Raw genomic sequence first — 26,499 nt, 5'->3', positions numbered from 1 at the left:
AGATTCAAACCAAGAGCATTAAGATCTTCATAAATGAAAATAAATAATTTTATTAAAGTTTTCCATGAGTACTGTTTGAGACTTTTGAGGGGGGGGGGGGGGAAAAAGAATAATTCACGTGCATTATACAATTCTTTTAAACAGCAATGGTTTCTGTGGCAAAAAAGACATTTACATTTATTCACTTAGCAGACGCTTTTGTCCAAAGCAACTTACAACAGATACTATGTAGTGTTATGAGCCCAGACACCTTATTCACCGCAATGACTTACACTGCTAGATACACTACTTACAAGGGGTTACTCATCCATGCATGAATCAGTGAAACACACTCACTCCGTGACACTCACACACTAAGGGGGAACCTGAACAGCATGTCTTTGGACTGTGGGAGGAAACCAGAGCACCTGGAGGAAACCCACACAGACACAGAGAGAACATGCAAACTCCACACAGACTGAGCGGGGATCAAACCCATGTCCTCTCGCACCACCCAGGTGCTGTGAGAAAGCAGCGCTACTCGCTGTGCCACCGTGCCGCCGGCCATAATGTACAACACATTTTAATAAGACACAAATCTTACTAAAATATGTTAAGTTTCTGTATTCTGAGGTCTCCTTGTGAACTTGTCAGGGCTCAAATGAAGATTTGACCCTGGAACACAGCACATGGGGGTAAGTATGGTGAGAAGCCTTATTACCAACAAGGTCCAAGCAAGCTTTAGTGCTAATGAACGCGAAGAACAGCACACATCCTGGCAGACTCTTTGCGCTGATCCATTTTCCTGGCAGAGGAAAGTGCCCTTGCACAGGACGTCCATTTTTAAAGTAGAGATCTACCGCATATAGTGTCGAAGAAGCAATTTGGAAATGTGGAAGGAGAGCATCAGCAGATACTGAAAAGGCCTAGTGCTCTCAGTTCACAGTACATTTCACGTGTGGCCCGAAACACTACCTCAAATGGAATCACCCAGAAAGACGTTTACAAGGAGGAGCATAATCACTGGATTCAACACTGCTATTCATTTGACAAGGCACATCATTAAAAGATATTATTTTAGGAAAAAAATGGATGTCTGAATGTGAACATGGGGACCAAAAGCACGTGATTAAGCCAACACTGCAGATTTATGACTTGTGATTTCGAGAGATGCACGTTTTGTCATTGATTTATACTTAGCTGTTACTTAAGGGTGGCGTGAATAGAATTCTGGGTAATACAATCTGTCTGAGGATGCAATGGTAATAAGGCACTCACGGTAGATTTATTCCTCTCCTGGATCCCACGCTCCAATGAGAAAGCTACACTGCTTGGGCCCTCTAAGAAATCTCATTAACGCCTCATATTTGCTGGACTGAACGGCAGCCACGAGGCCTGCGGATGGCAATTAATACTGATGAAAATGCTGTCACCTTTAACTAGCCCTTCTCTTCCTCAGCCCTTGACCTCCAGTACAGGCACTATAAATGAACGATGGATGTGGGTTCTCACCTCAATCAACATATCACCTAATGGTGCCTTTTTCGAGCGGCACACAGTACTCACCATTGCCTATGGCTGAATAACATATGAAATATGTGTAAGGCTGGGGGTGGTGCAGTGGGTTGGACCGGGTCCTGCTCTCCGGTGGGTCTGGGGTTCGAGTCCCGCTTGGGGTGCCTTGCGACGGACTGGCGTCCCGTCCTGGGTGTGTCCCCTCCCCCTCCGGCCTTACGCCCTGTGTTGCCGGGTTAGGCTCTGGCTCCCCGCGACCCCAAATGGGACGAGCGGTTCAGAAAATGTGTGTAAGGCTGGGCTGTAGTAAATATTTTAAGTTCACAATTCTCTAGAAGTCTTAATTGAAGTGTACCTATCTAGAATTTCAAGCATATTTTTTTAATAGCAGTAGTACATTTCACTTAATGACATTATTTATGTGTTTTTTAAGCTACACTCAATGTCTAGCTTCTAGTGACTGTTTGCTGAAGGATCTCAGTTTTCAGGCTAATTAAAATGAAAGATCAAAGCACATTTTTTGATACAGGAATTACTCGGTTATATAAATGACCCACATCTAGCAGCCAATGAATACTCTGCTAGCACAGTGAGTGACTGAAGAGCTTTATTTTGTTTGAATAGTTGCATTGCTTATTCAAAGGGCAAAAACCTTCTGGCTGCATGTCAGAAATCTACTGCATTTGTGCCAGCGTGGTCACATCGTAAGAAAAATAAACTGTCAAAGATGGATTAACCTAGAGTAAGCTTCCAGATGACTGCTGTCAAAAAATGCTGAAATCGAATGTAAGCATCAAACAACAGAAAAGGCAATTAACTATATGTTCTTCTTTGCAAAACTGCTCATTGAGTTGTATTACATAAATCAAAACTACTTTTCAATTCATGCCACAAAAATCTAATTTTACTAAAAGATAAGTAGAATATTGTTTTTCAAATATGACCTAGTCGCGTGTCAGTAATTTCATGTGCCGATGCATGACTAGGTCGTATTTGAAAACAGCAGTTTGACAGCATTAATATATGATGAATTCAACAACAGTCCAACAAACGGCAGTCTTTAAGAAACAAATGTTGTCCAAAGAGACAGCCAGAGGAAAAGAGACGGGTACATGCAGACACAAAAGAACGGGGCTGCTTCAGACTATGTGAACCCCTTGTGTCCCTTAGTCTTACCATAAAATAATTATTTAATCATAAGTAGTTTCTTTCTAACACAATATGTGTATAATTACAAATTCCACATGTTGGTTTAGAGTAAAACATGAGTGTAGTAGAAAAACAGAAGTAGTGCAGGTGCAAAAATAACTGAACCCCAAGTTGCATTGGCTAAACAAAGCAGGTAAGTAGAATTAGCTGTATAAATCATAATCATGTATTCATTTTATGTTTATTTTAATATTGAAATATTAAAAAGAATATTAGCCATCCCTATAGGGTTCACATACTTTCAAGCAGCACTGTATACTGAAGATCACACACTCTGCCTGCAAGGCACACTGATGAGCATGGTGGTCTTACAGGCAGGGCGTTCTGGTACAGCACTGCAAATAACAAATGAAATTCAGTATTACGAAGGAAGAGAAAGACCTCCCGAATACTCACCTTAAGACGGTCTTTGGGAAGGGCTACGGCTCCTTTCTTGATGACCTCCTGCACACGTTCCACCGACAGGTCTGACCCAGCCTGCTCCAGGCGACTGCTAAAGAAACCGATCACCTGCAGAGACCGTGAGAGAAAACTACTATTTTCTAATTCATATCACGGCCAGATTTTTTGGTTTTTAACGCAAACCTTTTGCATGCTTTACTTTACATTTTACTGAAACACAGTTTCAGATCAAATGAAATAACGCACCAGAGAGTGTTAATTATAAAAAAAAATGAGAGAGGAACAAAATAGGATAGTAAAAACTAATTCTGGGGCATTGTGTGGACAGTAAGGACAATACATAATAACCAGGAATAGATACTCAATGCATGTAAATTCTGCAGACATCACCCGGGGAGACCGTGAGACAAAACAACACCTTTTCTAAGTTAGGTCTACGAGTGTGAAAAGTTTTTTTTCCTTTATTTAAAGCAATATGAATGAATATGTAAAGCAGGTATATTACACAGACTTTATCTGCAGATACTGGGAGAAAATAACACCTTTCTTCCCAATATATATGACTTGTGGTATGAACGGTTTTTTTAAACAAATCTTTTGCAAGTACACGTGTACTGAAGTTTAATTCAACTTCAAAAAAAATCTAAATTATGAAACATTATAGAGTGTGGGGGCACGGTGGCGCAGCGGGTTTGGCCTGTGCCTGCTCTCTGGTGGGTCTGGGGGTTGAGTCCTGCTTGGGGTGCCCCGTGCTGGGTATGTCACCTCCCCCTCCAGCCCTACGCCCTGTGTTGCTGGGTTAGGCTCCGGCTCAGGACAAGCAGTTTCAGTCTGTGTGTGTGTGTGTGTGTTTGTGATTAGAGTATCACTGGTTCTTGGTTATACAATTTTTAGTTACATACTATCAGTGTACTTTCTTTAAAAAATGAGGAGCAAAATATGACATGAAGAATATGAGGAAATAATAATACTGGGATAATGACAATAGGGAGCAAAAAAAGTATGCATAAAAAATGCACCTGTATTATGTCTACATAAAATATTGCCAATCTCATAGAGCCTTTATAAACATGAAATTAAAACCAAGGCTTTTTATACAGAGAGGAAACTTTTTTTTTTTTTTTTTTTAAATGCCATCAGAGTTTCCTTGAAGAAACGATCTCCCTGAGTGAAAGGCGTGGTGAAAGCAGAAGTACAAAAGTGCTAGAGGTTCAACATAATAAGCAGCAGACACGTCTTTTCAGGATACTCACTGAAACAAGTATGTGTTCGCGATGCACTAGTAACAGACACAAGGCAAGCTGTCAGGGCTACATCTTTGTTAAAAACAATACCAAGGTATGTATACTGTAATTAAAACTTACGTACATTATCTCATGTTTTGTAACACTTAAGCAGGGGAAAGACTGACAGGTAATCTCAAAATTTGCCAGTCAATGTGGCTTTCAGAAGTCATTGTGAAAGTCCCCATGTGAGAACCAAACTCCCACAATACGGCTAAGAATTACTCTGCAACTCACTCTCAACTTGTTACTGACTATGAAATGACTAAGCCCAACCATTTCTATATGAATGTCATCAAAAGTTTCAAAATGTTTGTTTCCTTAAGCTCGCATGTTCTGATTCTTAAGGAAGTAACTGTGGAAGGTGAAAACCCAGACTGTGAAAATGACACTACGGCCTTCTAACAGCAAGAATTTAAGGTACTGCTTGGCAAACATTTGACATTTTTTGTACTTACAGAAACAGAAATAAAGATATAGGTGCAACAAAAGCTTTCATGAGAAGATTAACATTAGAAATAAATAGTCTAATTCCATAGTGGCCAAAATCCCAGTGACTTCTGAGACATAAAGTGGAATTAATCTCCTGATGTTTTAAATGAATACACCTTAAAATTTTTATTGTTGAACTATGAGGACCAGACCCCCGGACTGCAGAAAGTGAACACTTGGGTTGCAAGTGCTGTACCACAAGCTTTAACATTACATTATGGCTTTGTGCTCTCCAAAACCATGAGAAATCAGAACAACACTCTTACTTTTGTGTCCTCAAGTTATAAGCTGTACTTGCAGGACTGGAAAGGAGGTACCCTTCAGAGTTGAGGTTCACAACAAAACAATGTGCCTGAGTAGTTTCTAATATAGATGTTTGATCAGAGACAGCCCAATGATGAAAAGGAGGGCAACCTCACTCTAAGCAAAAACATATGGGATTTTTTTTTTTTTAAGACAAAATTATATAGTTCTTTAAACATTCACTGTAGTGCAATGTGGCTGAATAGAGATACTGAAACTGAGGAAGAATATGCTGTGGATAACAGATGTCAAAAAACTTTAATTAAAAAGCAGCTACCAAAAGGAGAAGAGCCCTTGGCAATAGGTATAGAGGGCTTTACCTTTGATTTAGGGTCAAAACCATTAAATGCCCTTTTCTCTGCATTGTGCAACTCCTTGTTCAATCTTCCAGTACCTTGCATAGCCTTGTGGACCCATTTTAGGATACTAGCCTGCTCCTCAACAATGTTTATCCTGGACAGGACCAGGGTTCCCACTAATATGGAGCACTGCAACTGAGGGTAGACATCAGTCATGCTGACAGCTCTGGTGTAATGAGCCTCCGAAGAACGCGGTAAAAGCATTCCAGAATTATAGCGTCAAATTCCTGCTGATCTGTCTTTCTCGTACAAGACTCCAGCAAAACTAACAATGCTAGTGGATAGAAAAGAAATGTTTTTGGGTCCAAGGTTTGTTAAATATTAACAATGCATTGTTCTAGTATCCTATGAAAAATTACTTTAGCTGAAAATAATGGCTGGAAAAACTTATTTCTAAAGCTCATGTGTATATATTAGTACATAGCTGTGGAAAAATAATAAAATAAAATGAAAAATAAAACCAGTTTTATACAGAACCACTCCGGCGATGTCTCAAGACGAAAGAGTATGTGACACGTGACGCTGTTAAGTTGGTTCAGAGTTTAAAAAATGCATTGCTTATGTTTTCTGAGTACGAGCAGTTCCCCTGAGCCCAATACTCGAAAAGACATTAAAGTTTCAAAGAATTAAAATTCCCCTTAAACAAGAGATTTCTCATTGGGCATCAAGCTTTCCTACCAATATAGTAAAGTATCAGTTTCAGAAATACAGGGTTCATTTTTAATAATATGGTACACACCATTCAAAAACATATTCCAGAAGCTTCTTGCGCACTAGTAACACGAACAACATTTTTCTCTTGGAGGGTATCAGCGGCAGCAGTACAATGTATAACTTTCTTTACACAGGAAACAATTCATAACTGCAAAACAAAAGCCTCATGCAGCTTAGAAAAGAAGACATGCATATATTATGCGTGCATTAAAAATGATCTTTGATATGTATGCGCTATAGCACTAACCAAATACTGATGCATTAATTAGGCACAATATTTGCTTATTTACTTCAGTGTAATGTAACTGCATTGGTACCTTCACTGTCTGTTTAATGTAAGAAGTGATCAAAGGAGGCAATATCAACTAATGAAAACCAAATTCAGCTTAAACAACAAATAAAAACAACATGGACCCAAAATGAAGGAAAAAAAAGACCTCAGAGAAAGGACTGACCGTGTCAAGGTTTTGCATGATGTCCTGGAAGGACGGGTGTGAGCGGAACTGCTCGAAGAGCTCCCTCTTGTAGAGCAGGGCATAGACCAGGTTGGGGTTGTGGTGCAGCGAGTTCGACAGGCAGGAGTTGATTATCTCCAGCATCATTCGGATCACCTCCTCTATCACATTTAGATCCTGGGCCTACAAGGGAGAAAAACACATCATAAGTAGCCGTCATACATCATACAAGGGCTGCTGTCATTTGTTCACAAAGTGTCCAACTACCTCCGCAAGGAGTTTTCAGTATAAAATGTAGGGAAAAAAAATCAAACTGATTAAACCACACGAGGAACTTGCATGTCATTCAATAAGCTGAACTGAGTTACGTGAAGATGAAGCCCTCTATCTGGCAAAAGCCTGGTATGGGACTGTGCATTTTCTCATTTTGCACCCTTGTCCTATGTTGTGCGAGTCCAAACAGTGCTGGGAAAGCACAGGCGCTCCTTGGGAAGATCTGTTAAATCAATTTTAATACCACATACCAGACTAGACCCTGCATACGCTGTAAAGGAGGAAATCCATTGGTAAATGTATCATTTTAGACATTTTAACGAGGCAATTCGTTGTTATAATAGCTCACCGCAAGCAATCAAAGTAAAAGCAATGTGGGGGGAACGCTGTCCTCCGGAATACCCGAACGTACTAAACATTTAGGTAATTTCCCTAAATAGAAACGAGGCACGGAAACACTGAACAAAAGCATATTTTGTTTAAAATAAAGGGGCAGCAGACAGCCACTGCCCTAACGTGACAGTGCCCAGTTTAAATCCAACCCTGCTGTAGTGCCCTTTATCAAGGTACCTACCCTGGATACATACGGTAAGATAAGCTTACCGTATAAATGGGTAGATCGCTGTAAAGGTGACTATCTAAACTTGCAGGTCACCTTAGACATGGGTGTCTGCCAAATAAGGAAGAATAACGATAGCAAAATTCAGGGAACAGGTATACGAGTGAATAATGCATGAACTTCGTACCCGAAATGGTCACATTCACCTTCTGTACCTATCTGCGTAAGAAGGAAAAAGGGGGTTTTCCAGAACCGCATTCAGCATTTCCTTTTCCAGCTCAAAGCGAGGCGGAAAACAGGATCGCTTTGAGGCAGTCGGCTGAATTTCCAGCAGGCCGCGGAATGAAAGAGAAGCTTAAAAATAACGCGATCCTTTTCTGCGGCGGCCTTCGGCTGAAGCCAAACAGGAAGCCGGGGCATATGGGACGTCCGTCAGCGGGCGGGAGCGCACCGCGTTCGTCACGGGCGCAGAACAGCCTCGGCGATCACATCGGCTCCCGGAGGACTCTGCGGATTCCCTCGGGTTAGCGGAGACGGCCCGAGGGCGCGCGCCGCATCCGAAGCAGAAACCCAGGACGTCGCCAACTACGCGTGAGGTGAAATGCCCGGTGTATTTCCTGTTCGGCTCTGCGATCGGACCCGCTGCCCCGGTGCCTCAATCCACACGCAAGGGATGTGCATCGGCATGCCCCAACACTGTGTTCCCATGACAGTACCACACATTTCAGGCACTGGGTGAGGTACTCCAACAGTGCAGGGAAATTACACGCAATGTCATACCCCGGGGGAAGGCAACTGTTTCTCCGCCTCTAGCGTCAATCAGAAAGACTAGATGATAAATGTCCCGGTAACTTCAAAATACCCCTTTCCTTCAAACGGATGAACAATAGCCACAATTTCACTAATTTCCAACCTTTAAAACAAACAAGCGCTCCACAGCATGTGGCCCCTGTCATGAGCCACGTTTCCGTAGTGTAAGTAGTGTATCTAGCAGTGTAAGTCACCACGGTGAATAAGGTGTGTGGGCTGATAACACTACATAAAGTTCATTGGAAGTCGCTTCGGAGAAAAGCATCTGCTAAATAAAGAAATGTAAATGTGATGTATGTGAGGGTAACATTTAACATGGATGATTCATACATGGCACTGACCTTTTCATTCATAAAATTATCAGAATTTGTGAGAATACCACTGGTCTCCTTTGGGATATGACATATGAAGAGGAAAAAGGCCCCCTGGGTATTACACAGGGCTGGATGATTTCCTCTTTTGGCCAAGTCCTCTTCCTTCGTCGTCTTTTTTCCGACAGCGCAACAGAAAAGCACGTCTCCAGCGCCAGCAGTGCTGGATAACCGCCGATCAACAGTCTATTAGCACAAAGTTCCAAGTCAGACCAAAAGGCAGCGTTGTGGAGAGTGTCGCCAGTGAGTCACAGGCTGCTGACCGAGCCAGCCAGGCGCGGCAGGGAGACACCGAGAGACGGATGTTCACAAACAGGAAGCCGATGGGCGGAGGGTCGTGGGACAAACAGCGACAAACAGCGACAAACAGATACGGGGGATTTGGACAGCGCAAGCGGGGCTGCGGAAGGAGAGAAGAGCGCCGCGGCGCTGTTCCTATTCTCACCCTTATCGGACATGGGGGGACACATCTCACAAGGCAGCTGCAGGGCTCCAAGGGGCAAGTTTGTCTCAGGTTTCTCAATGAAAGCCTTAAAGGACACACCCTCTATACATCTCTTCCAACACACACACACACACACACACACACACACACACACACGCAGTGCTGTAAAAGACTGCATAAAAATCAGCTGTTTGGAGGCTGGAAGTCAGGATAACTGTTGCATATCATAATAACCATGTCCCTATAAGCACTGAACGTACAATTTAAGATATGTCACGGGAGATTATGTTCTCTAAGCAAACACACTACCTTGCAGAAGAAGACTGAATAATGGATTCCGTGAGGGAAAAAAAAATGCACGTTTTATATGGTTTTTCAGATGGAAGGGGCAAACAGCAATGCCTCACTGTGGAAACAGAAAAGCAAAACGCAGGACAATGAGGGAGGGTATGTCTATAAACAGACCTCAGTATTCATCTCACAGTATATATACTATATACTCCAACTATTATGGACAAAGTAGAATAAGCACCAAATGAAAAATGCAGGAAAAAGGCACGTAGCTTTGATCGGTGGAACTGAAGAAGCTGGTTTTTATGGAGACAATCATGGTAAAGACCTGCTATGCACAAAAAGAGGGACCCATAATTAAATGCTATGTTTTCGGCAGAAAATAAAACTATAAATACAAACCACTGTGCCGATTCAAGCTATTGTCTTTACGAAAAGAGGAACGAGAAGTGAAAGTTTGAGCGATCGAGACTTGAAAGCGTCAGTTGGGTCAAATGAAGTAACCATTATAGTCATTAGGAAGCTGGAAATGGGAAGCGAAATAAGAAAACGCACTGGGTGTCGGAGCTGCACCATTCAGCAACTTGACACAACGGGGTATGTCTGTGTTTGCACCTGGTAATAATTACATACGTACAGTACGGGCTTAACAAGCTGGAAAATAAAGACTTGAATGCCTAAAGAGTTTCGCTGAGACGAGTAACCATGGGAACGTGTGAAAATGCATACAAGCAGAGACAAACGGGAGCGCGCGCGCACACGCGCATACACACTGGGACACACGTACACATGCACGTTGGCCAACTTCTGCAGGTCGTTTGAGAACAAACAAACACCATTATGCCTGGGAATTGGCTGTTTGAAAAGGAACTGCTTTAGACAACAATACAAGTCAACGAGAGGCTATCAATACATCACAAGTCTGCCTTCTCTTTGTGGGAAATTAGGGCTAAACGTGTACAGCATGGGTCAGGCACAATAATCAGGAAGCAAAATTTCAGCTTTTATTTACTCTTTGCAGGACTCACGGTGCTTTTGATTGTGACCCATTCATTAGTTGCCCGGTGTGGAAAATAAGCTTCTGGAAAACAAGGAGGACACTGGCCTAAAATCAAACTCCAGTAGCTGCCATGACAGATTTACAGCACAATTACTGCCACCTTGGATTCAGACTAGAGCGCTAACTATAGCGCTGGGCAACCTCATGAAATGTGAAACTTGAACTGCTTTAGAAGTTACATAAACTTCCCAAAGCTCCCCCCGTTCCGCAAATCTGTTTGCATGCTCTAATCCCACTGATATACGCAGAGTTACCAGGCTGGATATTGATTTACATGCCGGCTAACATCAGCGTCCTGTCATTCAGGACAGAAGCCGGAGGTTCAATGGACGGGGAGGGAGGCCGACTGCGAAACCCAAGTTAAAGAGGCTTACGGCCATAATGAAATAAGCCCGCTGGCGATCTGACCACCGAGGCCGTGTGCGCCAGGCACCAAGTTCAGGACATTCCAGAGCTGTGTTTCCATGGGCACCTTTATAAACCTCAGAGCAGATCTATCACCTACCAGCCATCCACCCCCAGCTGAGAATATCAGATGAGTGGGGGGAAGGTCTGTCGCCATTATTATTAACAACATTGCAAAGGCGACAACCAATTGTTGCTTTCAGCCATGACAGGTTTTGAAATGTGCCATGTGTGAAGATCTGGAATATCTAATTACTTTGCGGTAGCTGCAACTGGGACGGGGGCTTATCCGTATTTCCAGACTGATTCTTCGTAACAGAATGCACAACCATCCTGTTAACCGCTAGAGTCGGTAACACTACTAACACTGACGACTTGACCTTTTCAGAAGTTCGTTAATAACTAGTTTTTGTGAGCGGCCGTGACTCGCTACATTTAACCCTATAACCTACCGCCTCTGTATCTACAGGGCAGTAATCCTGTGACCTCTGCGCGCTCTGCACTTTGAAGGAGCAGCCCTGCTCTGTGTCAGCTGGCCGGCGTATTGTCAGCATGGCTGGCGCCACACACTTCCAAAGCATCCTGACTCGGCGGCTGCAGGGGAACAGACCACCCGGGTCCAAACCGCCACGGCCCAGGAGAGAGGAACGCGGTCCCCTGAAACGGCGGCGAGTGTAGACGATGCCGGGCTTGGGGGGCGAGCAGACATCAGCTGTTGAGGAGCCTCGGCGGCGGGGGCTCCTGGGTGCGAGGCGATAATTAGTCTGGCTGCTGGGGGGGGAGGGTGGTAGGGAAGTGGGTTGATGCCCTGGGCTCCCACCATGCCTCGCAGCTTGCTCAGCTTTACTGCTCCGCAATAAGATTAGTCTTTAAAAAAAAAAAAAAAAAAAAAAAAAACAAAAAACACGCACACCAGGGAATTCAGGTCAGATGCAAATGTGCAAGCTAGACGTCTGCATGTGGGAGACAGACTAGGCTGATTAAATGAGCGCTCCCGTTTCCCCCGGTGCGAAACGCCCGTTTTCCTCCTGCTCCTGTCTGCTCAAGTGCTCCGTTGTCTGGTTCTCCTTTTTTCTTCTCCTTTTGTTAATACATTTCCTGCTCTCTGGCTGTTTCTCCTCACTGCATTCAAAGACACCCACTTGTCCTTAATTGAGGATCCGTCGGAAGGAGAATTTCTATTCTTTGTAACACTACACATACAGCACTGGCGAGCAAGTATAGCTGTTCACAGGCATAAAATCTGAACTTTACCGCACATTTTGGGTGGCTCTATCAGTGAAAAAGACATCTATTTTAACTGCTCGGTTACTCCAAATATTAAACTTGGGGTTTCATAGTATATTGACTTAAACTGCACTTCTGCACTGCAATTATATTATGCATAAGTGATTCTTCAAAGAAACTGAGGCCACTGAAAGAGAAACTCAGAGCCCAGAAAGATTCACCAGCAATATTCTGAGCCTTGAAATCATGCCTCACAACTAGCAAGCAGTCATTATATATTATATTATACATTTTCATTTGAAAATTTGTGTTTTAATTGCAGGCTGTTTTCTTCCCATGTATCCTGTTCAAAAAAAAAAAAAAAAAAGAGAAAAGGCCAGGAAATTAGGTTGATTGAGTGTTTTTAACTTTTTTCCAGCACCAATAGATTTAGGGCATCTCTAATCATATCATCGCATCTCAGTCTTTCTGAGAGTCAGAAAGTGGCAGCTGCTAACAGAGTGGTTAGAGCTGCTGTCTTTGGACCTAAAGGATGCAGGTTCAAATCCCACCTCCAGCTGTAGTACCCTTGAGTATGGTGCTTATCCTAAATTTCTCCAGTAAAATCACATCGACCAGCTGTATGAATGACTAAACAACTGTAAGTATCTTAACACTGCAAGTTTCTCTGGAGAAAAGCATCAGCTCAATGAATAAATGTAAGGTGCTTCTATGACACAGGTACAGGTGAATCTTGCTTACCACCTGGCTACTGAAAGCACAGCGGCACACCTTTTCTACTGGACCTACTGTTCAGAGACACACTGCGGCCTGTGGATGATGGAGTAAAGGCAGAAAGATCTCACTGTATGTAAACAGGACCGAAACAATTGACTGTGAATGCATTGGTGTACCTGCCCATGAACAAGCTCCATACTATTGTCCCTGAAAAGGGAAGTCTATGAACAAATTCTATATTATCAGCAAATCTCCCTGTGAACCGCACAAAGGTTATTGTTCATAAATAAGGAGATGAAACAAAAAAATTCTCAGACACCGTGACTATCTAAAATGTGCTGTAAAGCAGCCATTGACCAACCATTCACAGAACGACATAACGTTGCCTGTTCTAGCTGAGGGAGCGGATTTGTTAAGCGTGCTGCTTTCATTCCGGTTCAAGGCAAAAGGAATACGGGTTTGTCAAGAAGGACACAAGCTATGGGAAGAGAGTTCTTCAGAGGTTATAAGGTGCTAAGGTCAGCGCTCATCTAATCAGAGAAACAAAAGCAAAGCAACACTGACACTGTAGTCTACATTTCCATGCGGTACACAGTACTGAAGGGGAAAAAACAATGAACACGACACATAGCCTAAAGATCTTGGAGTTCCCCTGTTACAAATACAGTACAGGTATTTATTCTTAGTAGCTGTGTTCAGAGATAGGTGGTACGCACCCAAATGTGGTTTCTAGGAGAACATCAGACATTCTTCCGTATGACTAACAACGAAAAAAACACCAAAAACTGCTAGCGGGCTAGTAATTAAGCTCAGCGAGGCTCCGTGAAGTTCTCTTTATGGTCTGAAAATGAGAGCAAAAAGATGGGAGCTGCAACCTTACATGTGCTGGAATGAGCAGTGGGACTGTGATGGCTTGTTTGAGAATACAGATGCTCCTTGACTTAGCGATGGTTTGACTTACGATTTTTCGACTTTGTGATGCGAGCTGGCGATAGACTTGCATCAGAAACCATACTTTGAATTTTGATTTTTTTCCCTGGGCAAGCGATATGCAGTGCGATACTGTTTCGCGATGCTGGGCAGCGGTAGCAATCCACATCCCCCAGTCTGCCACACGGTTGTTTTTCGTGCATCCATAATGTCACAGAAACACCCATCTGTGTCTCCTGCTACTGGTGGAAAGAAGAAGAGAAGGGCAATTACTCTTGAGGAGAAACTCAAGATAATTGCCCAGCATGAAGGTGGCAAGCCTGTAATGGCCATTGCACGTATGCTAGGCTATGATGCTCAGTAGGTTAGGTGTATTAAATGCATTTTCGACTTACGATATTTTCCACTTACGATGGGTTTCACAAAATGTAACCCCATCGTAAGTCGGGGACCACCTGTACATCCTGCGCTCAACAGTTCCAAACCGGGTCCTCGGATTCTCATCCTTTTCCTGCGGTTATTATGTACCTGCGCTGTTTGATGCCGACGGTCCTGTGAGCTAGGTGTCTGTATCCGTCTGGACTGTCCCCCAAATCGACGGCATTAAAAAATCCCAACAGCGAACGAACAGGTGCAAAGAACAGACATTGTGCCTGCGCCACTTTCTGCGTGGTGGCAGTGGATGTTGTTCCAAATGGGCCATACAGAGGAAAGGTGGGGGGTTGGGGGTACAAGGCATGGCGCCATCAATGGTACAGCACTGAGGAAAAAAATTTCATGCACTGCAGAATATACATCATTTTGTGTTGTGCTTGTTCCCTCCCACCTCAAGAAACGGTGCAAAGAGAGACACCGGAACACTACTATAGCTAGGTTTTAAAATAGAGAAAAAAACATATCATTCATAAGTTGAATAACAGCTCCCTTACAGTTAAGAAAGAGTACAGGAAGGAAACGTCTCTCTCCGTTTTATAACAAGGACGCTTGTCTCTCATTTTATCACGCACTGGCTCCGCACTATTCTATTACAAACGAATACGTTAGAGGCAGGACTGCAGCACAGTAAGGATAATGACATCTGAAAAGTAAATAAATAATAAAACGTCAAACTAAATAAACCATGCAGTCATCAATGTAAATCAAAGTGGAAGCTCAATTAGAGCACTCCCCACATAATTACAGGAGCTTTGATATGTCTTTTGACATTGCTGCAGAGGAGTCTCTGACTTCATTAAAGGCAATGCGAGACAGTGGGACGAAATAAGGCTCAGTTCAGATGCCTGCTACTTGTGGTCGACAGAAATCAGAGCTATTTGTATCTGGGAGCATTGGCTAAACCCTGTAATTACAGAAAATGTCTTTTTTTTTTTAATTTGTGCTCGATTCTCATACAAATCAGGACTTCATTATTTTCCCAGGGAACACTTTGAGAGAGTTTACACTTTGATACTTTTTACCCAGTTACACAACTTTTTACTGCAACCTATTTCAAACATCAAGGATGCTTCAGTCAAGGATTTGACCAACCTCACCTTTCTGGTTAGCATCCAATAGTTACAGGTACCTTTACTAAATAAGTAAATAGAATATTTTACTTACTAACACTAAGCATCTGATGAAAACTGAAAAGGACTGACCACCACAGACAGCATTCTATCATTATAGTTTTCAGCTGACTCTGACCCTTTGAGAACCATGTTTGAGGTTATGGACACTTGCGCTTATCCAGCCTTAGGTTTACAACAGGTTTGTTGAACCTTCGTCTAACTTGTGACTCCAGATGAAACCCAATTCACGTACCAGCACAGTAATCTATATTGGGAAAGGGTTTCCTACACAGACAGTACAGTTCACTCTTGGACAACGCGGGGGTTAGGGGCTCCGACCCCCCACGCAGTGGAAAATCTGCGTACAATATTTGACTTCCCAAAAACTTAACTTCTTATAGCCTGTTGACCGGAAGCCTTACCGATAGCATAAACAGTTGATTAACACATATTTTGAATGTTATATATTATATACTGTATTCTTACAATACAGGAAGCTAGAGAAAAGAAAATGTTAAGAAAATCATAAGGAAGAGAAAATACATTTACAGTACTGTATTTATCCATACTGTAAGTTTACGTCATCTGTTCACGAGATGAATCATCTGTCTGTCTACCTACGTCAATATTGTCTTATATGATACAAAACACTATGTATTACAGGAACCTTGTAACTGCATATAATGATGACTATGGACAACAGAACATGTCAAACATCTATATACCAAGGACAAAAGATATATGCTCCTTGAAAAAAAAATCAAAGGGAGTGTTATGTTAGCATGATTTTCATCTTATAAGGACAAACTTTTGGTTGCAGCCTCATTTACCATGCTTCATGTCAATTTTAAGTTTGGTTAATATCAATTTTGCATTTGCAAATGTTGCTGCAAAGAAGAATTAGAGTTTCCTTTGCAGTGATCGTGAGGAAAAACAACATACTTTTGCGTACAATATTTTCTCATAGTTCTGCTGGAGGCTTTAGTACTTTTAATGAGCATAATTTTGCTACTCCAATACACAATCTTTCTATTTTTAAAAATGCCAGCTACAGGATACAAACCTTACCCAAGTTGGACATCACTCACTGACACTAAAAGATATAATACAAAAAGTAATGCCTCAAATTATGATTTTTACACTGCAGCACATCCTAATCATAATCTACAACCTCATTATATAACAAAAATATTTGTTACTTAAGGCCTACAGCTATGGCGCAACTGAACAGTTTCAGTCTTCAAACTGTGTAAAGATGACTGTAGTTCTATAATAAGAATGATTTCTCAAAATGAAGAACTTATTTGTTTTTTAAGGAAAGTCCCTTAAGATGATTTAGTGCTATCAGTTTTTCCCCTGGAAATCTGTCTCAGCATAGCGGTAAACTGTGAGCTGTGTGGAGGGGGGTGATGTACCTTGTACCTTTTTTGTTTTGTTGGAGCACGGGGTGTTCACTTTACTGCTGGTGAACTATACTTATCTAGTTGTAGGGGAAAGATTAAGGATGCTTTGAAAAATCTGCTGCCAGCCAATAACTGCTGTACAGCAATGTGCTTCAGACAACCCCTAAAGGTCCCCGAAGTCACTTTTAACTGACCGTCTGCATGTGGTGATCGCTGAAGGTGGTCCCCAGGCTGGAGAGCCCTGTTGCTCTCACCTGGGTGTCAGTCCATCCCAATGCAGCCCTTGACTCCAGTGACCTCACACCACTCTTCTGTGGGACAGCAGTTCAATAAGACTTATCAATATTCAATAAGGCTAAATGACAACACTGGGGGAAAGGACTGGGGTTGCTTGGATGTAAAACACAAATCCAATTTGGTTTTACAAAAAAAAAAGGCCCAGAGGACCAGCCATGGCTGTAAGGGGACCTGTGAGAAAAGCCAATGCCTGACGTTGGCACCGTTCACATTTCTTTCCTCACAGTCTCCAGCAATGTGTGCTTAAAAACTCAGTTGGTGTGGCGCTTCAAGAGGAACGGCAACAGGAGCTTGTAGTCACCACACACTACATATAATACTGTGAATGAAAGAGCAACCATATTCAGAAACTCAAACTATGAAACGAGCGCTCAGACCGAGTACTTCTTCCTGGTAATTAATATAATGGAACCTTGTTGGAAGGTAAAGCGTTGTGTGGAGGTACTAGGAAGGTGTAGGAGGCAGCAACTGGATTGAACGCACTGATGTTTATGGCAGCAGGCACAGTTGGGTATTTTCAAAACAACATCCAACATTTGAGATATTATTAACAGGACACTCACACAGAGAACATAACAAAATCATGAAAATAATTAAAAAGAAGCTCACAGCATTACCACTGCAAAGTTCAATAATAAGAATTATCAACCATTATGCAGCTGATGCCCTGTACAAGGTGATTTACAAACATATGCTTGTGAACTAACCTACTTACAATTATGCACTTATTAATACAGTAACAATAAAACAAGTACCAGTAAAGGGTGAGCAATAATGCAGTACATAATCATTATCACAAGACCGACTTTGTACTGATAGGAATTAGGAATGAAGAACAAATTTAAAGATTAATAAATGTAGTGTCATATAGAAGGAAATGAAAGATTGATGAGATGGAATGAGCAGAACTTGCTGTCATCTTCCATCTGAACCGAGATCTGATCTCAGCTCTCGCGAAGGAACTTTCAGAGATGATTACCACCAAGTGCTCTCCCCCAGGACTTCCCCAGGACCACCCTGTCTACAGAGGCTTGTGAAGGAGTGCACCCTTTGGAAAGACTGATGTGAGAAGAGCGCCCACCCTCGGCCCCTTCACAACCATTACCACACCCACAGCCCTGATGCTTACTGGCCACGATTAAACAAACTCTGAAATGGAGAGGAGAGCTGGGGGGGCACAAACACACTAGAAAATGTCCCACAGACGGCATTTGTAATGTTTCTTTTTAATATCCCCTTTCCTAAAAGACCAATTACGTGTTCCCGACAATCCCGCATTAAACAAACATTAGCCCCTCTTTCCTGCTGCACGCTGCCAAATTGCATGGTTTCCAGATGCCACTCTCCCAGCCCCGCGGCCATTACCGCGCCGGACGCTTAAAGTGACAGCTGGTTTTGATTCAGCTTTCAAGATCAGTTCTTGACCTTAACAGTGAAAGAATCGGCAAGATGGAGAGACAGAGGTGGGCGGTGGGGTGGGGGAAACCACTTCCAGTCTCGAAGGAAATGTGACTGTGTACTTCTGTATTTCACCATCATTAGTAAACAGCCTACAGTGCACAGGACCTCAGTGGTGTCAGTTGCTGCCTGATCCCTCCCATTCAGCACTGAGTGACCAGCAGTAATACACACTGTTCAAGGGTGGAGAAGATAGTCCGCAGATACAGGGGCAGAAGGGCTAAACTTCCTTGAACCATACACAAAAGAGGTATTTATGCTACTGTACCTTGATTAGGATTCTCTCACATAAGCACATCCAATGTGCATGAAACAAAAATGCCATCTTGAAGGCTGTTCTTGACATCATGAGTTCCAGGAGCAAAGAAAAAAAAAAAAAGGAAAAAAATTGACAGGCCAGAGAGCACCCTAGCAGCACAAACAAACCCTACGCATCTCAAATCAAATGCTGGGACTAGATCCACCATGCCTTATCCTCCATCAAACCTCAACATTTCGTACCATCAAATCTGTGCCAAACTGTCTTATTCTAATTGTTGCCTCATTCAAAGATTTTAGAAAAGAAAGCAGAGCAATAATTACTGAAGTTGGTACAAATGATGACTTTAAAAATCATTCACATTTTGGAAAACCGATTACTTTATTATATTAAGTTTTATAAGTAACTGTAAATTAATTTTAAGCTTGCTGAAATTTAAAGAATTTCAGAAAACAGAGTAATAGTGATCGACAAATGACTGAACAACGGAATTAATATAAATTATAGGTAAATAAATATTTTATTTATAATTAAAAAAAAAAAAAAAAAAAAAAACACTACCTTAGGCTGAGCATGGTCCAGTTCTTCTATAAACATAATCATATGGAGTATGCCCTGGGGACAAAAAAAAGCTCCTTCTCTGTACAACACTATGAGAAGAAGGCCTGAAAGAAGGTCCATTACCGAGGCTAAGGACCAATCTCAAAAGAACAGAGTAGCAGCAGAAAAGATGTGCCTAACCGGTCCTGCTACACATTGGAGTCTAACACACAGGACAACAATATTACCCTGTGCCAAGCCTCTCCATGACTAATGAACAGTCATATATTTGTGAATATAAACAGTGTTAAAGCACTGTACTGTTGATTTTATCTTGCATTACCACTTACTTGTCTCATAAATCTTCATGCAAAAACATAAGTCATTCCTCCTTTGAAGGTGAATGTGGTTGACGAAAGAGATGCCAAACTATTAAGGCAACTTGCAATAATGTCAGTTACAGCAGATTTTTAAATTAAGAACATTAATAACATCGGCCTGAGCTGCTTGCCGAATAAAAGACGTGAAGGTAGTAAAAAGCTGAGAATGTGTGCGTAAGGCCTTGCTGGCCTTGCTATACGTAACTCTGCATATATAATTCACCCATTCATCCATCGCCAATAACGCCACGTCTTAACGCAGGGTCCTGATGGCCCAAAGCCTATTGTGGAAAGAAAGGGTGGGGGCAGAGTACATCCAGGACTGGACACGTGGGTTGCATACAATTCACCTGAAAAACATGTCCTTGGACTGTGGGAGGAACACAGGATGAACATACGAATTGCACACAGACTCCAAACCCACAGGCCAGGAGCTGGGAAGATCAGGGCTGCCCACTGCACCAACCTATAAGCATTTTAAAATGTACTGGAATTCTGAAAAATACAGTAGTATGAAGTCTGCTTATAACTCCTGGGACCATACATACGAACCCTGGTAATGAAGCACAGAAAATCTTTGATGCTTTGCAGCAAAAGGCTGCCATACACTCAGGATCTTTCAAAAGAGAATGCTGAATTATGCATTTTTCAATGTTCCTTACATTGCACACACTGATCAGGAATATATAGTGAAGCTGTACAATTCAGGTCACACACTGTGTACTACACATGCCCAAGCTTACAGTGGTCTGCCACCTGGTGACAGGTCTCCATACCCCATGACGCTGGTTAAATCAAACGGAGGCTTATTCAAAAAACTATTAAAACCATCATAAGCGTCTGTTTTTCACATGGAAACATTTGGTAGCCAATGTAAATGTAAGTAATAACAGGCCTTGCTGCCCTGCAGAAATAACAGGACAAAGGAAAGCTCAATTCCTAAGAAGGAGCACCCCTTGAGTCTCTAAATCTCCCTGCGAAAAAGGAGAGAAGAGCAAAAAGGAAAGGGGTGGTTGAGGTAGACTATGCCGTGACACAAATTACTGCACTGTATGGGCCACCAAGACGCCACGGTAACGCAGGCAGACAGATCCTCTCCCTGTTCTGGGGGATGGCTGGCAATGCTGTACACAGAAGTCACGTTTCATTAGCAGCACGTGGTAGCTGAGCGCGATCGCCGAGGCAGACCCTTCCCTTGTTCCAATTTGCTCGTCAGCAGCTGCCGGGTGCGAGTGTGTGACCCTGCGTCAACGGAAATCGATCGAGGCTCTTGACAGCTGAGTGGGGGGGGGCTGTCGCTATCCCTGTGTACATCAGACATCGCCTTATCTCTGGATCATCGCTTACCACTACACTTCACAGGCCCTGCTGATATTGTACCATCTTCCACACATGCCAGAATCAATATTTCACTTTTTCTGCTCCATTTATACATTAAAAGTGGGGTTTTCGCCGGGAAAAAAAAAAAAAACACACCTCGTGAATCACAGAGACGATTCATGGTTCAGCATTAGGTAAATTATTTTTGTGAAATCATTATCCTGCTTAGCAGAGTGAATTTGCCAATTCAAAAAAGTGGCAATTTAAATCCTTTCACAAGAAACAGGACAGCACACTTTAAATCCCCGAAGTTCTACTTTGGAAAAAAGTTTTACAGACCGAGTCAGGCAACTGCTCTAACGTATAGCCTTAAATTTACAATAAATGAAAACACACTGAAGCTATGCATACAAAGAAATTCATATGAAAGTATTTTACCGTACAGAATGCAAATATAACAAGGCACGTATTATGAGACAAAATCACAGGCTGCCAACACACTGTGTCATAGAAGTGCAAGAGTACCAGAGGGATGTGGAGGGCTCCTAGCGGGCCCCTGGCCTCATGGAGAATTGGCAATGACAGCTGTCTCTGACACAGCAGGCTCACCCCCCAGCCTTCCACCAGCACAAAACTTACATAATCCGGTAGCGTGGTGCTGCCTCCGGACCCAAGGGGACCTCTCAGCGATTGCGTGGCCTGTTCCAGAACCTTGTTGTGCTTTTTGGACAGCAGAGCGAACAGGCTGTCAATATTGTGGGAAGGAGGGAGGGAGGGAAGGAGGGAGGGAGAGAGAGAAAGAGAGAGAGAGAGAGAGATTCATAATCAAAGCATTGAGATTTTTATACTGCCAAACACTGGTTCATATGTTGTGACATGACATCTTTCCGCAACTGAGATAAAGAATCATAGAAACATAAGGGCTTTACATAAGTATTGTCCTTTTACTGCCCTTATGTACTTATACTACATAATAACCGCACAGAGGCACAAATCACGGTGACATTCTCATTTTACTAAATTTCAGAGGATTTGATTTAGGCAGAGAAATGTTGCTTGAGTTGTTCAACAGAACTTATTATAATCTTAATTATGCAATAGCTACTTCTTTGCAAAAATATAATTTGTGAAAATATGTGTGTGTATTTCATATATATTTATATATGAAATAATACAGTATATACTGCATATTGTATAGATACATACATACAAACACACACACAACATATACACTGCAAAAATTTACATTGTGAAATCATAGTCACTTGCTCTTTTGTCTAAGTAAAACAAAGTATGAGAACTCCCTCCCCCCTTTCTTGAAAAATGTTATAAACAGCAGTGACTGAGTAAGGCCTTAAGTTTATTAAAATGCATGGTATAAAACTAAATCAATTCCTTTGAGCCATTACTTCAGGGAATTATATACAATATACCCACATTCAATTTTCTTGAAAGTAGCGTCTAGAAAAAAATCAACACCTTTGAAAATTTTACAGTGCTTGTTATTTTCGTCCGCTCAAGTTCATATAAATGTCAACTTAATTTGCTTCAAAATTGCGGTCTCTTTTATGGAACATAATAAGTTAAACCAGTTTAGACAAAAGGAAGTCACACATCTTGCTTTATTATTTTATTGCACATAAAACTCAGAACCTCTGTGTTTCCCTGAAAAAGTCTGATGCTTTTCTCATTCTTCACTAGGAAAGGTCTGTGGACCTGTTGTAGAACCCTTGCTGGACAGGGCTCCAAAAAAGCAAAAGAGACTAGAGAGAAATTGCAATTGCAGACTGTCAGTTTGACTTGCAGGAGTGAAATTCTTGGATTTTATGTATTTAAAGGGAAAAGCAGCAGTATCACAACATATTTGGACAAAACAGAGACAATGGAGACAAAGAAAAAAGAAAACTTGGAAACATGAAAGAAATCAGACTGTTGGACTGGATGGGGATTCTTTATACTGTATATCTGTATATACATCTGTCCATATGAAAAGAGTCAGGGCCACCAATTCCGGTCACACAACAGCATTCTGAGAAGGAAGCTCGAAAGCTCAGCTTCAAGTTCACTTGTTAATATCCTTAATACCCAACTAATAATTAATGAAAAACAAAAAGATCAAGAACAAAAAGTTCACCACTGACAATGGCTACAGAAAAAGGCAGAAAACATGAAATATTCCATAAGAAACCTTTATGGAATATTTCATGTTCGGACAAGATTGAAAACAAGCAGACTGATAAAACACAACTGGATTGCATGAAAGACGGGTTCCAGCACACAGATGGAAAGCAGCACATGAACTCCATGAATTAGCATGCTGGTGTGACGTTCCCATTTAATAAAATTCCAAGAAGTGTTTTCGAAAAGCACTACTTGCTGATTTTCTCCTCGGCTTCTCTCCAAAGAATATATGAAGTGACCAAATCTTCCCGCTCTCCCATGAAGCAGGAGGCAGCAACACAGGGGGTGTCAAGCCTAGCGGGACAATCTGTGGCGGTGCTATTTCTGTTGCAGTGCTACAGGGGTTATTGATTCATGCAAGTTTTAACAATGCCCTGACGAGACCACCAAGGTCTTCCTTACGGGGAATAGAAGGATCCTAAAGCACACGCAGTATACATTAAACCAACATACAGAGAATTCCCAGGGTAAACGTGATGTACAAAGACTTGCTCTTTTAGGTGTACTATAAAGATACGAAACGACCAACGGGGAGGGCATAAAGAGAGGGACAAAACTCAAAACCCAGTATAACCTTGTGTGTTTTTCATTTACACAAGGTTTTATCAAAAGCCTTTCACTGATGGTCAAAAAAGGACAGAATAAATTATTCAATTCTGTATAAATATTTTAGTGCAGAAAAATACTATTAATACTTAGATCGCTCAATCACAACTCAAGAAGTGATTATTTTCTTTAAATTTTAAGTAAAAATATTAACACACTAATGGATTAATAATTACAGTGGCCTCTTACTTGTATCATTATTTTAAGCATTTTAAGCCCTTAAAGGTAAAGGGATGTAGACAAATCAGTGCAGATTTATTTTATTTTTTTCCCCTCATGGAAATATTTGTATTTTTGAAATTTTGGAATTTATCAAGCAAGTCAACACTGGAAATGTTCTGTCAGAGTGGTAGTTCATTAAATCCAGAGTCCAGTGCTCCCTGAGAACGCTGAGAAGCCAAATGCTGGAAACAGATGGGTTCTGAGCGCCACTAATGAACAGACATTAACAAGAAAGAAGTTCTCTACACATAAAAGGTAAGCGCTGATGTCTAGAGCCAGTGTAAACACTAAACCATGAAGGTGAAAGGGAACTTAAGAGAAAAGTAAGGAAAACCATAGCGCCCTAGTTGTGTGTAAAGACATGAAATGAGTGGGTGAAAATCAACAGGCTGCAATACTATGGTAACAGTACAACATAAGCTACTGTTGACAGCCTGTAAAAGTTCTTACAAAATCATACGCAGAAGTCTTCAATGTGGTGAAACATATTACTAGTTCTTTTCACGGAACTGTCATGGCCTAAAAAGTCTAGATAATAAAGTTATTCTCTCAACATAAGTGGATATTGTAGCGTGTCAGACATTTCTCTACAATGACAAACGTTATTACCGACCACGCTTGACAACGAGTAAGTCTGAATCTGAATGTTCTTTGGCGCCACAGCATTTCATTCAGCTCTACGCAGAATGCGGCACGACGACGAAAGAAACGCTTCACGTGTCACAAACTGATCTGCAGCGTACGTCGTCATTCTCCTAGTCGCTGTGGCCTTCTGTCCTTCGCCGCCTGGAATCCGGCTCGCTCGCCTACTACGAGTCCAAACAGAACGAGCCGGCCCGAGGTAACAGCACAAAAAGTACACAAAACCAACGAAACTCGCATACAGTCCACACACGTCGAGGAACATTGCTGTCCCGAACTTTAATTTCCCTCACAACATATTTGATCATTAAACTGCACGACAGGAATAACTTCAATGTCCCAACACTAAACAGTCAGCATGAACTTAAAAGTACATCTAAGGGTTAGCCTAGTAACCTTAAAATACACCTGTAAATACGTTCGCACCATCGAGTGATGAAAGGGGGAGAGGCGTGATATTCATGGAGTCATTAAGACTAATTAAGTCAAGAAAAGCTGCGTTCCTTGCGAACCGAGCCTCCGTTGAGAAGAGCTACAGGCCCCGCTCTGCAGTCAGTGATTAGCAGCCAAAAGAGAAGATCCCGATCCTTACACCAGTCAGAGCTATAAGCTCCAGCACTGTCACGATTCCAACAAACACATACAATTCTATTCAGCATATATACAGGGCGTAATTAAAAAAATTAGGAGCGAAGAGCTAACAATAACCAGATGATGAAAACTAGACCGTATAATTAAAACAGAATGTACAGTACGGAAACCCTCCAACAGAGAGACAGAAGAAAGGACTTTAAAGTTGAATTAGTATTGTGTCTTTAGTTTTTAACCTTTTTCTTTCTTTCCTCTCAAAACTCATGTCACCTTCTTGGTAATAAGTTAAAAACATCACAGAGACAAGCGTGGGACATAAAGCTAAAACTGAACGACTACACAGCACAATCAGCAGTGTTAAATTACATCAGCAAGAGATTATATGGTTCCTGAAAGCTCAAAAGAAACCCCTTAAAAGTCAATTTAACACTCAGTCGACAAAACGATGCTGATTTTACAGCATAGCACATTCTGAAATAAATTTCAAAGATATATGAAATAATGCAGATGCAGTTGACATAAACCCATCATTACCAGACAGCAGTAATGATCCCGTAACAGATATTACATTATAAGAGTTGCATTGCAAACATGCGTAATTACTGGATATCTACTTAAATATTTTTTGTATGGGGGGTGCGGTGGTGCAGTGGGTTGGACCGGGTCCTGCTCTCTGGTGGGTCTGGGGTTTGAATCCCGCTGCGGGTGCCTTGCGATGGACTGGCGTCCTATCCTGGGTGTGTCCCCTCCCCCTCCAGCCTTACGCCCTGAGTTGCCGGGTTAGGCTCCGGTTCCCCGCGGCCCCGTATGGGACAAGCGGTTCAGAAAATGTGTGTGTGTGTATTTTTTGTATAATGACCTATCTGCTAAATATATATACATGCCAAATATATTTACATTACCACACATATTTTGGTTACAGGTGGAATTTTTAAGAATAATTTGGTATCTACTACTCTATTACATAAGGGAGAACTATCAATGTCAGCTTTTAAATTATGCTCTACTGGTTAGTTTCATATTATGACTCATTTCCTCATTCAGAGTTTCACCCTGTGTCATTCAAATCAGAACATGATATTTTAAGAAACAATGTAAATATCATGCATTATGTTCCAATACTTTCATATTGCAATGATGACTGAAAAATGAAAAATCATGCAAAGTTGCATTTTGCTGAATGAGAAAAAAATGGGAACATGAGAAGTATGCCAAAAATATCAGGGAATTCGCCAAACAGCAGTTTCCGCAAAT

At 41.8% G+C, this 26,499-nt stretch overlaps 1 protein-coding gene across 2 annotated transcripts in view; it reads right to left on the bottom strand.

The window, feature by feature from the left end:
- The window catches only part of dym (dymeclin), an 84,436-nt gene that overhangs the window by 6,284 nt on the left and 51,653 nt on the right, over positions 1 to 26,499 (bottom strand). For both annotated transcript variants that reach the window (XM_018755313.2, XM_018755322.2), the window contains exons 14-16: positions 21,643 to 21,748; positions 6,712 to 6,894; positions 3,100 to 3,213 (exon numbers count right to left, since the gene is read on the bottom strand). In XM_018755313.2, the coding sequence (XP_018610829.2) occupies positions 3,100 to 3,213; positions 6,712 to 6,894; positions 21,643 to 21,748 (403 nt within the window). The remainder of the gene's footprint in view (positions 1 to 3,099; positions 3,214 to 6,711; positions 6,895 to 21,642; positions 21,749 to 26,499) is intronic.

Source organism: Scleropages formosus, chromosome 6 (assembly GCF_900964775.1).
Source record: "Scleropages formosus chromosome 6, fSclFor1.1, whole genome shotgun sequence".
Lineage (NCBI taxonomy): Eukaryota > Metazoa > Chordata > Actinopteri > Osteoglossiformes > Osteoglossidae > Scleropages > Scleropages formosus.
The sequence above is the reverse complement of the archived record's forward strand: the minus strand, read 5'-3'. Positions and strand labels throughout refer to the sequence as shown.